We start from the raw sequence: 16,726 nt of genomic DNA on the forward strand, positions 1-16,726 counted from the left end.
AGAGCCACAAGAAGCTAGGGACATCTCAGGTCTTTTTTCAGACAGTCCTAGGCATGTGCTACATGGGCATCTAAAAAGTATCTGCCTTCTAGGTTTCTGGGAATATGTCATTTTTTTTCAAAACTTGTATGAAATCTTATTTTACAGCTAAATACTGGAGCAAAGTGTGTCTAAAGAAAGTGGAGGGGTTTTTAACCTTAATTTGAATGTTATAGGGAGCTACAGTGGAATTTTAAGAAAAGACAGATTACTATAATGTTAAGCAGAAAAAATTTTGTCAAAGAGGTGGAAAATGATTGAATGGGGACAGAACAGAGGTGGGGAGAACAGGGAGATTAATTCAGTAGTAATCTAAGAAAAAGAGGAAGAAATTCTGAGTTAAGACTAAAGTGGTAGCTGGGTGCTTTGACCCACACTGTAATCCCAGTGACTGGAGAGGCTGATGGACGTTCAAGGCCAGCCTTAGCAATTTAGAAAGACCCTGCCTCAAAATAAAAAATAAAGAGGGCTGGAGATGTATCTTAGTAATAAAGAGCCGTGGGTTCAATTCCTGTTAACCATTCCCCTCCAAATATACAAAAGTAACCAGTAGGCACAGGTTTGGGGGGAAATCATAAAGAAATGGATCCAAATAAAATTATTATTAATGAGTAGAGTGTCTTAGAGGAGAAATTCTGTGTAATTGTGTGATTTAAAACACAGCTTTTGTGGGGCACAGTGTAGCACGCCTGCAATCCCAGAGGCTCGGGAGGCTGAGACAGGAGTTCAAAGCCAGCCTCAGCAAGAGCGAGGCGTTAAGCAACTCAGTGAGACGCTGTCTCTAAATAAAAGTACAAAATAGACTGGGAGGAAAAAATGGGACTGGCTCAGTGGTGGAGCGCCCGAGTTCAATCCCTAGTACCAAAACCAACCAAACAACAATAAAAAAACAAAAACAACAAAAACCCGAATAGCTTTTTGTATAGACGCTGTCATTTCTCCTAGCCTTCTATCCATTTGATTAATCACCATTCTTGATTTAGGAATGCCTTAAACATGCTTGTTTGTTATCTGGAACATATTTGTGAAGAACAGTGGTAACTGCTAAACATGGCGTCCTAAACAGAGACTATATCCAGACCTAGAGTGTTGGGAGAATAAGGCAGGAGGATACCAAGTTCGAGGCCAACTTGAGCAATTTAGTAAGACCAGCTGGGGTGGGGGTGGGGGAGTGGGTAAAATGTACTACGAGAAAGAGGATGATCCCATCACCCCTTTCCCCTTTCCCCTTCCCTGGTCACCAAGTGTAGTCCAAGGGAGCTCTCCTTTTTTGAAAGCGGTGAACCGAGACGGAAGGCGTTCTGGACTCCAAATACTAACAGCTCCCAGATCCCGGCCACAGCACCGGAACGCGGAGGTGGACGAGAGAGAGGGAGAAAAAGGATATCCGTGGTGCCGGAGCAGCCAAATTCAGCCTCGCACACCCCTCCGCTCCGCCCCGCCCCCCACAAAGAGACGCAGCCCGAGCCGCCTGCACGGCGTGCTCCTCCCGGGACACCCGACCGACTCCCGCGCCATCTCCAATTGGCCGTCGGGGGAACGGAAGCCGAAGTAGAGTAGTGAACCCGGAAGTGGTTCACGGCAGGGGCCCGGGCGACTCTTTTGAATGGAATCGGGCTGATTCATCGCCGGTTCGCGGAGCCAGAGCCGGGCCGAGTCTGAACTGTTGCTGCGGCCGCGTCACCGCAAAGGCTAGACAAGGGTCCAGACCGCGACCTCCCACACCGTCCGCCTTCAGGTGAGGCTGAGAAGTCAGGCCCGGCACGTCCGGGGAGGCAGCCGCTCTAGGCCGCCGTCAGCCCTGTGCTTTCCTGAGTCACGCCGCCCAGCCAAGTTGCCACCAGAGGCCAGGGCCCTGAGGGAGGATCTCAGGCTCCCTCGTACTCTTCGCCAGCCTCTCGGAGTCTCTGGCAGGGTCTGGTCTGCATTTAGTCCCCTTCCTTCAACCGTTTCTGCTTTGCCGAATTCAGCATAGCTTTCAACCTCTTCTTCCTATACAGATAAAACCCTGTTTATGACCTCTTTGTGCTGTGTCGATAGTTGCTCCTGCTTTGAAAAACTTAAAAGCACTCAGGGTAGCAAGGGAGAGAGGATAAAACTTTGCTTTATCACTTGTCCCTTCTGTAAACTTTGACTCTTTCCCTTTGCATGTTAGGTTTTAAATTCCCTACAAACCCCAGAAACCCTCGGAGACGTAATGTCTTCAAAATAAAGTTATTCTTATTGTGCCTATAACCTATGTTTTAATGTCACCCTTATTGCATAGTGGTTGGTGAATTGATTACATTTACTGCTTTCGGTAATCAGTTGTATGTTACTTCTTGGAACTTAATTTTCTTGGAAACTCAGCTCAGTGTCTGTCAAAAGAATATGTAGAATTTTCGAAAGTCTACATACAAATCCAATGACTGATTGAAAAATTCTAGAAATCAAAATAATCAAACATTAATGCTTGAAAAATTAGCTCAGAAAATTATGGTTTTAGTGTGAAAATGATTTTTGCTTTTACTGTTTACAAAAGTATGTTCTTAATGATGCTGACTTAATGTGAATAAAGCCAACATTGATAATGTTGAAATAAAAAACTGATCACAGTTTCAGGGGAGATAATTAACATTGTGGTGGCCCTTGACATAAGGCAACCTAGTAGTTCATTAAAAGTTTACATGTTTTAAACAAATTCCATGGGTTATTGTGCATGTATAGAGATTAAGATATATAGTGATCTAGAATTAACTACAATTGTGTTTAGTGAAGTGATATTTATTGGAAAGCCTGTTGTCTTGAATTTATCCCAGAACAAAATTAAATCTTGCCAAGAGAAGAAAGTTTTCAGTATTCAGTCTTCTTTTCCCTCCAAGGTGTTGTAAATACTACATTGCCATTCTAATTGAAAAACTGAATTTTTTTTTTTTTTTATGAACCTCTTACATGGGTTCATCCCATTTTTTATTGCTTAATATCTGTGTTCGGAACCACTTGTCTGAAAATCAGTAACAAGAAGCAATTGTGCTTTTTTGGTTTTTAATTTTATAAGAATGTTCTTTTCATAAGTCCTTGTTCACCTGTGAAAGCCTTACCTGAGTACTCAACGTGAATTCTTGCTCATGAACTTCTCATATACCTTTGTTGCACTCATTTGACATTTTAAATTTTTTTTTTTTGCAACCATGAATTGAACCCAGGGGCACTTAACTTCTGAGTCACATCCCTAGCCCTTTTTTGTATTTTATTTAGAGATAGCATTTTACTGAGTTTCTTAGGGCCTCCCTAAGTTGCTGAGGATGGCTTCTCCTGCCTCTGCCTCCCAAGCCACTGGTATTTCAGGCCTGTGCCACCTGATTGGGCTCATTTGACATTTTATATTCTGCTTTGTGTTATATTGGTGTCCTCATTTGTAAAACAAGTGAATTGGATTGAATAATCTCTTCCAGTTTTAAGATAATAAAAATAACAGCAACATTTATTGGGTGTGTAGAAATGTTCCAGGCAGTATATTAGATGACTTTGGATTTAGTCTGACAATGAACTTGCAAGGTGTTTTATAGGTGAGATCTAGAATCTAGAGAAAGGAAACTTGATCCCACAAATATAGTGAGTAGGTGGTGAAGCCTGCATTCCACTATAGGTTGAGTGTGGTTCCAGAGCCTTTATTACTCTACACTGCTCTCTTTACTTTAAATATTTTTATAATGTAAACGATTATCAATGATAAATTCTTTCAACACAAGCCACTAAATTTCTTGGGTGCACAAGCTAGTACTCAATAAATGTTTTACTTGAATGCTGTAATTAGACACTTAGGTATTTTAATTCTATCCTGATTCTTCTAAACTGGAGAATAATCTTGCTTTCCAAATCCTATTTATATAATTAAGTTTAATGTTAACTCTTTCTAATTTTTCTATTCAAAAATGTCAAGAGTGAGAAAAAGTTCGTAATTACTTTTTACAAATCAGAACAGAGGAATTAGAAATACAGTGAGATCATAAATATGGGGTAGTTTGAAAAGGATTTAGCATTAGTCAGGAGAAGTAATAGTATTTAACTGCAGAATGGATTGGGGAGTGAAAAATGAACAATGAATTAGGAAACAGTGATAAGCCTGAATAGGTAAGGATATCATGATTTTGTATTATACACTTTTGAGATACTAGTATCCCTGGTAAAAAATTTGAAAAGTTAAAAAATACAAATTAATGTAATTTTGAAGCATCTGCTTTTTAGAGTTATCCATGATTCCATTAATTATCTATAAATATTTAAATAATTTATTTTAAATCTAGTGTGTACATGATCAAACAATATTAAGTTCTATTAGATATTAACTTGAGAGATTAAGAAAAAGTGAGGAGTCATCAACATTTGAAAGTAGTAGTACTTATTTTTGCCAATTAGGTGTCTAAACATAACTTTATATATGATGTTATATTAGGTATAAATACTTTTTACTATAGTCTTAGTATTTTAAATAAAGTTCATCCTATTATGAGTGATCTTTTGAGTCTTTTTCTTTCTTTCTTTTTTGGTGGTGCTGGGGATCAAACCCTAAGCCTCTTGTACCCCAGGCACTCTATTACTGAGCTGTGTCCCCAGCCTAAGACCTCAGCTTTTGATAGGTGTAAAAATCTATACTTTTATATTGTTTTTATGTATAAAAATTAAAAATGTTCTGTTTTGGGTTGTAGTGTAACACTTTGTGAATGTCTTTGCTAAATTCTGCAAAATGTAAGTTGTTGTTTCCAATATGATTAATTTAGTACTATGAAACATGCCTGGTGTTTTGAAACCCATTAATGGTAAACTTTGTGAGGAAGGTGGGTCTGCACTGGTACCTAAGCTTATTGCATACTGGTGGTGCTAATGATAGCAAGCTAATATTCACTGTGTAATTTTTTTTGTCAGAGATTTTGTTAAAAACTTTTCTAAGTCCATTGTCTTCTTTAATCTTCTAAACAACTCTACGAGATACTGTATTTATTTCCCTTTTGTAGATGAGAGAACTGAGGCTGAGAAAGATGAACAGAGCTGATAAGTATTATAGCCAGTATTTGAATCCTGGCATTCTTAATTGCAGAGTCATAGCTCCAGGGAAAATAGTCATTACCATTTCCCATTTGGATCCATTTGAGCTTTTTTAGTTTTTGCATTTTTAGGTCATTTTACAAAAATGCAGAAAGGAAAATAAGGGGATAGTGAAAAACAATTATGTTAGAAATGTTAATAAAATTACACACAGCAAATACAAATGTTTATTCTGGTTTTTTTTGTTTGTTTGTTTGTTTTTTGTTTTTTTTGGTACCCAGGATTGAACTCGGGGGTACTCCACCACTGAGCCACATCCCCAGCCCTTTTTTGTACTTTACTTAGAGACAGGGACTCATTGAGTTGCTTAGTGCCTTGCCATTGCTGAGGTTGGCTTTGAACTCAGGATCCTCCTGTCTCAGCCTCCCGAGCCACTGAGATTTCAGGTGTGTGCTACCACGCCTGGCTATTTTCCTGATTTTGAAGGTATATGTACATCCGAAGGCAACATTCTCTGAATGTAATTAACTGCTCATCAGTCATTATGTATAAAACCTGGAACATAGCTGTCTGGTAAAGATCAGTTCTGTGTTCAAATACTTCTGTAGTGTTTACAGTAACTGCTCAGTGCTAGTGTGATTGCCTAGCATGTGATTGCCTTGCATGTGTATGTCCTGGTTTAATCCTCAACACTACCAAAAAAACCCCACAAAAGTTCATATACATCTCTGGTAGTCCTTAGCTTATTAATTCCGGTTTTTCTTCTTACACTTGCTTTACTTTGTGTGTGTGCTAGGGTGTGGGGTATGAAATATACATCACATAAAATTTACCATGTTAATTATTTTTTGTACAGTTTGGTGGCATTAAGTGTGTTTGCATTGTTGAATTGCCACCATCCATAACCACCATCATCACTACTATCCACCTCTAGAGCTTTTTTATTTTTCCAGTTATAATACATTGACAACTCATAGGTTGTTCAGTAGAGAATAGCCATCATCTTTGCTCTGTAATTGCAACATTTTTATTTTTAGATTTATAAACACCAGTTAGAATTAGTCCAGTGACTTTTTTTTCTACATTATTTCTTTCTTGTTTATTCACCTTTGTGTACACTTTAGCGTTTGTCCATGCATAAACTGGCAGCACGATAAAAGATCACAGAAGGGGCTGGAGATGTGGCTCAGCGGTAGTGCGCTCGCCTGGCATGCGTGCGGCCCGGGTTCGATCCTCAGCACCACATACCAACAAAGATGTTGTGTCTGCCGAGAACTAAAAAATAAATATTAAAAATTCTCTCTCTCTATCTCTCTCTCTCCTCTCTCACTCTCTCTTAAAAAAAAAAAAAGATCACAGAATATATTACCTATCTTTTTAGCAAAACAGGGGCTTACTGCAAAATAGTATGTTGTGAACTCCTTGTTGGATAACTGACTATATAAGACTGTTATTTTTTTCTTTTATGGTCTTAGAAATCTATTTTTGAGGGGAAATTCACATAAGATTAACTATTTTAAAGTGAGTAGTTTAGTATCATTTAGTTCATTCACCATCTTGTACAATTACAACCTCAATTTAGTTTCAGAACACTTCTATCAGTCCTGATAAAATTCTGTATCCATTAAGTAGTTTTTCCATTTTCCTTTTTTCTCTTAAAACCACTATTCTGCGTTTTGTCTCTGTGGATTTATTGAATATTTTATGTAAGTGGGATCACATGATAAGTGACCTTTTATGCCTGTCTTTTTACACACAGCAGAATGTTGAACTTCCACCAAGTTGTAACATGTATTGATTGGTACTTCATTCCTTTCTATAGTGGAATAATATTCCATATATTCTATTGTGTGTATGTAGTAGAATTTGCTTTCCATTGGTCCTTTGGTGCACATTTGGATTATAAGCATTTTTTTTCCCTTCTGTGGTGGGAACCTAACCAAAGATCTTGAGCATGCCAGTAAGTACTATACTTCTGACTTTACATCCCCAGCCCTGTTTCCACCTTTTGGCTATTTAGAATAGTATTGCTATAAACATGCATGTACCTGTACTTGTTTTAAGGACCTATTTTCAGTTCTTTGGGGTATGTATTTCTAGGAGTGGAATTGGTCTGTCACATGATAACTCTGTGTTTTAACTTTTGAAAGAACTCTCAAATTGTTCCAGCACTTTTTTGGTTCTTAAGTTTGAGAAAATTTATCTAGGATATTGCCTTCTTAAGATGCATGCCGTTTGAGCTTTACATCCTTGATTCTCGATTGAGAGTGATTTGGTAATATTTGGATACTTTTTTTTTTTTTAATGGTATTTGGGATTGAACCATGGCACTTTACTGCTGAACTATATCCCTGGACCTTTGTATTTTTAATTTTGAGACAGATTTTTGCTAACTTGTCCAGGCTGGCCTTAAATTTACAGTCCTCCTGCCTCAGCCTCTGTTTTTCTGGGATTATAGGCTGTGCCTTCATGTTTGGTTTTTTGGAGATATTTTTGATTATCATGACTGTGTGGTCACTACTGTCATATAGTGTGTAGAGAGCCAATGATGCATGCCAGTAAGTACTATACTGTAATTGTGCAAGACAGTTCTCAACAACAAAGAAGTACTGGAATGTCAGTACTTCTGGTTTTTCTTCTTACACTTGCTTTACTTTGTGTGTGTGCTAGGGTGTGGGGTATGAAATATACATCACATAAAATTTATCATGTTAATTATTTTTTGTACAATTTGGTGGCATTAAGTGTGTTTGCATTGTTGAATTGCCACCATCCATAACCACCATCATCACTACCATCCATTTTATTTTATTTTTAAAAATATTTACTTTGTAAGTGTAGATGGACATAACACAATGCCTTTATTTTTATGTGGTACTGAGGATCGAACCCGGGTCCTGCCCGTGCCAGGTGAGCGCTCTACCGCTGCACCACAATCCCAGCCCCACCATCCATTTTATTGTCATTAGTGGAAACTTGAGTGCTTTTAACCTGTTTCTTTGCCTTCAGTTTGTGTTTCTTTAATAATTATGAACCTTTTTCTCTGTTAATTCTCTTCCCATTGCCATTATGGGTGGAAAATGAAAAATTTTAAATTCTCAGCTGTGTTCAGTGAAACCTAAAAGATTACAAAATGGTGTCTTTAGTCTTACATCTTTTTAAAAAAGGTGAATCAATGGTTTGGGCAAGCAGAACTGAAGGATGATTCAGTGCTATAATTTGTTTCACTGTTGCCTTATTTTATATAGTTCTTACTATTTCATTTTCTCTTTATTTTAAACTTTTTGGGCATGGTCATGAATAATTAAGAAATAGTGAATGAATTCCAGGAATGCTGAATAGCAAATTTTCAAAGTATAAGAAAAATGACATCACTAAATTCCCATAATACATCATAGATTTGTAGTGTGTAATTAACATGTTAATTGCATGATCGAATTAATTTTGTTCTGTTTAAAAATATAAATTTTGTTCTTTGAAAGACCACCAGAAAGACTAAAAGCCATAAAATGTCAGTTCCTAAAGTTAATACACAAAAATGAAATATACAAACAATTTGGATGCAGGGTTAATCACTGTGCTCTGTAGCTGCTTGGGATAATGAATCATTCCGTGCTCTCAGGAAGTGATGATTAAACAATTTTAGGGCTGGGGATATAACTTAATGTTGAATGCTTGCTCAGCATGCATAAAGCCCTGGATTCTGTGCCTAGCACAAGGGGAATAAATTATTTTCATTTCATTTTTAGGAATTTTGCTTCTTTAAAAGATTTTGGTATAAAAATATCCTCCTTAATTCTCAAAATAATTGTATCTTCTTTTCTTTTTTTAGGAGAGAAAGAAAATAAATACTTGGGAAAAATTATACCTGCCAGAATTAGCAAGAGTTTGAATTAAGAAGAAATTTGTCAAACCCAAGAAATTATAGCTTAACACCTTAAGAGTTATAGTTACTGAACAGGTGAGGTTTAAGAATGTATTTTACTTTTAAGTATTGCAGGATATGATAAATACTATGAAAATGTGTTATTTTTACCTGACATTAAATTATGAATATGTGATAGATAATCAGATTTTTAAAAGTAGGATTATTTGAAATATTGATCAATATGTTTCATTTCCAGATGTTCATATTTTTATTAAATATGGTCATCCTCCCTTAAATGTTTTAATATGCTGATTTTTTTTTCTTGTTTGTTGAGATATCTAATTTTTCTCAAAACACAAATTTGACCTGCCAGATTTTCTTTCCCTCTGCTCCCCGCATGGCTCATTTCTATTCATAGCATCTGGAGTCTGTGTAAAGTCTTCAGAAACAACATAGGAGGAATAGACAAACTGAACACATCTGGGAATCAACTTTGGCCTATATTGAATATATTTATTCCAAAGTTCTTTGTATTTTTCTTTCCAGTGGTTCTTTAATTTTATAAACTTGAAATAATCCAAAAGAATTTCCTTCTTCTTTGGTATTATATTCTAGAGAAAATGTTTTTCATATTTTAAAATATGCAGAATTTTTTTTTTCTTGTCTGCAGGCTTTCAAAAGTACTATACATTGCTCTGTATGGTGGCACATTCCTGTAATCTCAGCTACTCTGGAGCCTGAGACAGGAGGATCCCAAGTTCAAGCCCAGCTTGGGCAACTTAGTGAGACCCTGTCTCAAAGTAAAATTTTATAAAAAGGGCTGGAGCTGTTGCTGAGTGTTTGCCTACACCTGTGACGATGCCCTGGGTTCAATCCATGGTACTATACACACACAAACACAAAAGTGCTATGAATTGAATGCTACATTTGAATTGAGGAATTTTAATGAGCATTTAATGGAGATTTTATTGGGGGGACAAATTAAAGTTATAAAGAGGAAATTTTGTCTCGACTATGAAGTTTTCTTGACCTTTCATTTTTGAAAATGAATTTATCTGTTCTGAATCTCACAAACATGCTCAATGGAACAAGCCAGACACAAAAGTATATATGATTCCGGTTATGTGAAATTAAAAACAAGAGAACTAGGGACGGGGGTTTTGGCTCAGTGGTAGAGCACTTGCCTCGCATGTGTGAGGCCCTGGGTTCTATCTTCAGCATCACATATAAATAAACAAAAGTATTGTGTCCATCTACAACTTTAAAAAATATTGAAAAAACAAAACTTAAACAAAAAAATGAGAACTAATCTGTGTTGAACTAATCTGCTGAAGTTGGAATCCTACCTTTGCAGAGTGATAGAGACTGGAAGGGGGCTTGAGAAACATTTCTGAAGTTTGGTAATGTTCTGTTTCTTTATCTAGATAATAGTTATGTGAGTGTATGTTTTGTGAAGAGTCCAGGGTTGTACCATTTGTGAACCTGTCTATGTGTGGAATTTATGAACAAAGTTTGCAATATTATCATTGTTAAATTAACAAAATTAAAATGTTATTATTCAACAGACATGATTAGGTGGAAATATAAAGATCATAAGTACATTATTGAGTTTTAGTTTATATGGTAGTTCCAACTAATAGAACATGGAAAAATGGCTAATCCCTTAGCGCTTAATTTGAAGTATAATTTATGGTAAAACCATTTTATAAAGCAAACACTTAGGAAGAAAAGGAATTTTAAGGCATTATAGCAATTTTCAAGCAGAAAAATTCTTTCTTTTTCTAAGAACTTATTGTACTGCTACTAATTTTTGTCTTTAAAAAAAAATTTTTTTTTGGCAGGCCTGAAAATTAAATCTAGGTCTCCTTTTTTTTGTATACCAGGGGTTGAGCCTGGGCTGTTTAACCTTTTTTTTTTTTTTTTTTTTTTTTAAATTTAGAGAAAGGGTCTTGCTAAGTTGCTTGGGACTTTGCTAAGTTGCTGAGGCTGGCTTTGAACTCACAATCCTCCTGTCTCAGCCTACTAGCTGCTCAGATTAGAGGTGTGCACCACTGTGCCCAGCTCCAAGGCCTTTTAAAAAATAATTTGAAAAAAGAAGATGTATAAATGATGGAAATTAGTTACTGTAATAAAATGTTACTTAGGTCAAGTTTATGCAGATATACCATAGCTATTAAATAACTATGAAAAATCAGTAGTAAATCTTTTTTTTAATATCTATTTTTTAGTTTTAAGTGGACACAATATCTTTATTTTATTTTATTTTTTATGTGTTGCTGAGGATCAAACCCAGTGCCTCACACATGCCAGGTGAGCGCACTACCACTTGAGCTACATCCCGAGCCCCAGCAGTAAATCTTGATTCAACAGTGTAGCTATCAGTAAAATTAGAAAATAATAGGTGTTTTTCTTAGAGTTTTCAAAAAGACTCTACAACCAAAAAAATAGTTAAATAAAAAAATAATAATAATTATGACTTCTATTTGTATATTCAACATTGGATAATACTTGCAGTTTCTTTATTTCTTCTGTTAATTTCTCAAGTATAGACGTGAGAAAGTTTATCTTCTGTATTCTAAACATTGGAAATAAGTCAGATTGATATTTCAAAATTAATCTTCTTTGTATCAATTAACTTTGAATTCAGCAGCTGGATTTCCTTAGTGAAAAAGATGTACATCACTACAACATTTGAAATAACAGAAAATATCTATTTAGGTTCTAGAACACTATCTTAATGCACTTAATGTTTACTCTTTAGTATTTCTTTTAGTATAATGAGTTCATTTTAAAAAGCCTTTGATGCTAATTCAGAGATCCATAATCTGCTCACAATGTCTTTCACATGTAGTTTTGATGATAACTGACAAGCTGTAAGTTAATTAGCACAGAACTTACTAATGAGGATGTTAAAATTTAATTTAAAAGTGAGGATTTTTATTTGTACACTCTGGACAAATTGAAGGAAATTCAATCATACATATGATAAGCATTTCAGGCACTTTTTCCTCCTTCAGGTACTTTATTAGATAACAATAAGAAAATATAATTAACTTAATGATAGCAAAGTTTTGAAAGTATGCTAAGATTGCTTGTCTTTAAAACTGGGGATAACCCAAAACCAAAGCAGTGAAATAAGGTCTGTTAATTAGCATGGAAGACAGCTTCTTGAATTAATATGTGGTGTTAATTAACAGGAAGTCTGATGTTGTGTTGTAATTACCACCAATATTTTTGACATACTGAGTGACTGAAGGTGAATTATATAGATAGCAATTGAGCAAACACTTTTGTGCTTAGAAACGTTTTCCTTTGTTTCTATTTTCTAGAAATATGGACAGACTTCTTAGACTTGGAGGAGGTATGCCTGGACTGGGCCAGGTTAGTATACAGAATGAGTATTTCTTTGTGTGTAAACTATAAGCTTTTCTGTAGTTATTCAAAGGGAAAGAAACTACTTCAAAGAAAATCACTCAAGAGGTAACTTAATGGTAAGATCACCTTATTAGTGGCTGCTGTATTGCAACACTATAACAAGTGGGAAACTTTTTTACTCATTTAGTGTAATTTTCTCCTGGGAATAAGAATTTTCTCTGTTTTGTTTAAAATTTTGGGATATGTGAGATTATAAATTTGCCTTTTAGTAAAAAAGAACTCAAAACATCTTATTTCCAAATTTACATTGTAAACTTTAGATGTGACACATGAAAAAGTGAACATGGTATACTACCAGTATTAGACAATTGACCCATAGACTGTTTGTATGTAGAGTCTTCACACTGAAAAATTCCTGCTGTTCATTATTATACCGAGATGAATTGATGAGTAATATCTCTTTTTTCCTTTAAATTTCATATATATATATATATATATATATATATGATTTCTTTTACATTTTCATTAAATAAGTTTTTATATGATCATCTATTTTGTTCCATACTATTAGGAAAATGGCCTGTAGATAGATTTCTATCTCAGGATATTCTGTCCTTAGTTAAAGAAGACTTTCCTAGTTTAAGTTCTGATTATCTTTCTGCTCTTCCATTTCCCTAATGTTAATTGACAGAAAAAATGATATGTATTGTTCCTTTTCTGAGACTTTTAAGTAATTATTGTTTTATGACCAAATGTTAGAAATGTTTATAACATAACTTTATAGTCCTTTTAGTTACCAACTTTCTCTCCTTTCTGTATCACTAATTGATGACTTTGTCTTCCTTCATTCCAAGTGAGGTATATTTACTGTAAGAAACAATTTTATTTGAGACTTAATGAAATTTTCTGTTTTTGAATCACTTGTACAGAATCTTTGATTAGGTCTGTTCATCTTTCACCTTTAGAAAGACGAAATCTTTTTGTGAGTCTATATTCTGTGCTGGAATAGACTTTAGTTATATTGTTTACTTTTGTTAGTTTTAAATATCCCCCCCTCTTTTTTTTTTTTTTTTTTGCTGTCAGCCAATTTCTTCATGAGTCTTCATTTTTATAATCCATTCTTTGGCACATAAAAATGTCAGTCATGAGCTGGAGTGGCATGTAGATACTGCAAATTTACCTTCAAATTATAGATATAGATAATGCTTTTAGTAAAATTCTTAACAGAAGATGCAGCATATTTAAATAACCAAATAACTTTCCTTAAGTATTAAATGCAATAAATTATAAATCTATGCTGGAAAATCCTGGACATGAAGTAATGGCTACAGATTAAGTGATATTGTATCTGGATGACCATTGCAAATCTTTGTTATTAAATGGAAAATGAAATGGTTGTTTCATAATTTTTTATCAGTTCCTGATTATTTTAATTAGCCCTTATAATCCTTAGTTTGTATTCTTATTGAAACTTACAAATATGTTGCTTAAGAACCTATCATTTCATGTATGTATTTCATCTCCCCAATTAGATGACAAGCTCTCAAAAGAATAATTTGTGGAGTTCTTATATTTGTGGTATCTCCTTTATCAAAAATAGATAATCAATTTTTTCCCTAAAATTTGATTTTACTCTTGTAGGACTAACTTGACAAATACTTAGTTTTACTTCTGTAACATGAAATATTAAGTGTATTGTTTTTGAATAAACAAATGAAATATTAAGTGTATTGTTAATAAGTCAAAGATCTCTATTTTATTTTGGTGATGGTGATTGATCCCAGGCTTCATAATACTCTATTACAGACCCCCTGGCTCTTAAGAACTCAAAGATCTTTGAATTACTAATAGCTTTTTTTTTTCCATTAGGTGAAGTGTAACAAACAATTGTAGGGGAAAAGGAGACACAAGTTGCTCTAACTCTAAATCAGTGGGCAATGTTATTGTCTTGCCATTTAAAGGAAAAGGTAAAACTGTCACACATAGGGACAAGTTGCCTGTCAGAGTCTCCCACACCTGTAATCCTAGCAAATTGGGAGGCTGAGGCAGGAGGATTGCAAGTTAAGACCATCCTCAGCAACTTGGAGAGGCCTTAAACAACTTAATGAGACCCTGTCTCAAAATAAAAAATAAAAAGGGTCAGGGATGTAGTTCAGTGTTTAAGTGCCCCTGGGTTCAATCTCCAGTACGAAAAAGATAATAGCAACAACAGCAAAAACATTAGAAACAAGTGAAGAGCTGGGGGTGTATGTAGCCCAGTGGTATGGCACTTGCTTAGCATGCACAACGCCCTAGGTTTAATCTCCAGTACCAGGGAAATAAAAATGGGATCAAGTTAGTTGCTAAATTTGCAGGTATTTCCCCTTCCCATTGTTGTCCTCTTTTTTTATATTTGGAGACAGTGTCTTACACTGTGTTGCCCATGCCTCCTTAGTAGTTTTGATACTCCCCCACTCTTCTCTGATCACAGGCTTCATAATGCTCTATCACATTATGATAGATATGTAGATAGATAATCAGCTTACAGAACTCAAAGAAGGTGCTGTGCTTATGATTACAGTTTCAGTCAAATAAAAAAGATCCAGAACACAGAAGATGTGGGGGGAAATGCAGAGCTTCTCTGCCTTTTCTTTCTGTTATCAGAGTCTGTTGCCCTCTCTGAACATGGATGTGTTCACTAGTTAGGAAGCACCACCTGCTTTTGTGGAGCCTTAGTATCCAAAGTTTTTTTGGTTTTGTACCAAGGATTGAACTGGGGGGGAGGGGGATGAGTGGTTTCCCACCACTGAAGGGCATTCTCAGACCTATTTTGTATTCGAGACTGCATCTCACTGAGTTACTTAGTCCCTGGTTTTGATAAGGTTGGCTTTGAACTTGCAAACCTCCTGCCTCAGCCTCCCAAGCCACTGGGATTACAGGTGTGCACCACCATGCCCAGCTTAGTATTCAAAGTTTTTATTGGGACCTAATTACATGGGCATGGCTGATTAAATCATTGACTGATGGAGGTCAGTATCCAGATTTTTTTCTCTCCTAAGAAATTAGGCCTGTTTCAGGCCTTTAAATCACTAACCACCTCCAGCCTGAGCCACCCAAGGGCCCAGAGTGAATCATTCATTAGCATAACAAACATACCATTATTAAGGAAATTCCAAAGGTTTTTGAGGTCTTGGGCCCAGAACCCAGAGTAAGGATTGGATAATTTATACCACAAAAACTTTTGCTTTTAGTCTTGACTCCATTATTTGTGTAGAAGTCATTCAGTATCTTTTTGAAATTTTCTTATGCAAGCACTCTGCCACTAAGCCACAACTCCAACCCTCTTTCTTTCTTTCTTTTTTTTTTTTTCAAAGTACCAGAGATTGAACCCAGAGGCACTTTACCACTGAGCTACAACCTCAGCCCTTTTTAATTTTTATTTACAGACAGGGTCTCACTAAGTTGCTTAGGGCCTCGCTAATTTCCTGAGGCTGGCTTTGAACTTGGAACTTGGGTTCCTCCTGCCTCAGCCTCCCAAGTTACCGAGATTATAGGCTTGTATCACCATGTCTAGTTTGTTTGAATTTTTCTTGAATTTTTCTTATGATTTTTCTTGAATCTTTCTTTGGTGCTTGCTTGCTCATTGATTGATTGATTGACTTTGGGATTGGGGATTGAGCCTCCTGCATGGTGGAAAAACACTACCACCAAGCACAGCTAGGTTTAATACCTTTAATATAACGCAGTGATATGGTAAGAAGACATTTGGGCTCTTTGTGCTAATTTGTCATGTTTATTTTAAATGGAGGAATTAATAAAATACAGAAATATCAGTATTATAATCATAGTTGATACTGAAATTTCATTGTACTTGAGCTTACTTGGCCTTGATTGTTTTATTTGGGCACTATTATTGGGCCAGAAGATAAAATGGAACTTAAATAATCAAAGTCTCTATCCATTCTGGTCTCTTGGTTTTCTTTGAAAAGGAGGTGGTCTGTCTCTTTTCCAGTGCTAATCCTTTCATATCCTCTAGTCTTATCCTCAAACAACCTTGCTTATCTCCACTGATCCTTGCCTAAAATAACAAAACTCCAGGGCATCCTGCTTGTCAGAAGAGTGCTGTCATTGATAGAGAGAAACACAAATTTATAACCACATTTGTGTCTTTCCATAGGGTCAGAATTTATTGACTAATGATAAATTCACAGGCTACACCACTTTCATCAGTGGCAGTTCACTGAATACTTGTGGGTCACCTGATAGTCATAAGCCTGACAATCACAGGTTCTTTTATTCTAGTCTTAATCTATAATATCTATAACAAGTCCCGCACCATACTTTACACAACTACATATATAGGTTACAGAAAGGCTAAGAAAGTGTTCAGAAGGCTGAACTAAGCCAACAGCAAGAGAGCAGGTGTGGATTCAGAGTCAC

General features: G+C 35.7%; 1 protein-coding gene across 1 annotated transcript in view; it reads left to right on the plus strand.

Moving 5' to 3' along the window:
• The first annotated feature begins 1,497 nt into the window (after positions 1-1,497).
• The window catches only part of Psmd14 (proteasome 26S subunit, non-ATPase 14), a 107,912-nt gene continuing 92,683 nt past the window's right edge, over positions 1,498-16,726 (plus strand). The window contains exons 1-3 of the mRNA XM_026393087.2: positions 1,498-1,777; positions 8,897-9,025; positions 12,262-12,313. Coding sequence (XP_026248872.1) covers positions 12,266-12,313 — 48 coding nt within the window. The 5' untranslated portion in view covers positions 1,498-1,777; positions 8,897-9,025; positions 12,262-12,265. The remainder of the gene's footprint in view (positions 1,778-8,896; positions 9,026-12,261; positions 12,314-16,726) is intronic.

This window comes from Urocitellus parryii, chromosome 1 (genome assembly GCF_045843805.1).
Source record: "Urocitellus parryii isolate mUroPar1 chromosome 1, mUroPar1.hap1, whole genome shotgun sequence".
Lineage (NCBI taxonomy): Eukaryota > Metazoa > Chordata > Mammalia > Rodentia > Sciuridae > Urocitellus > Urocitellus parryii.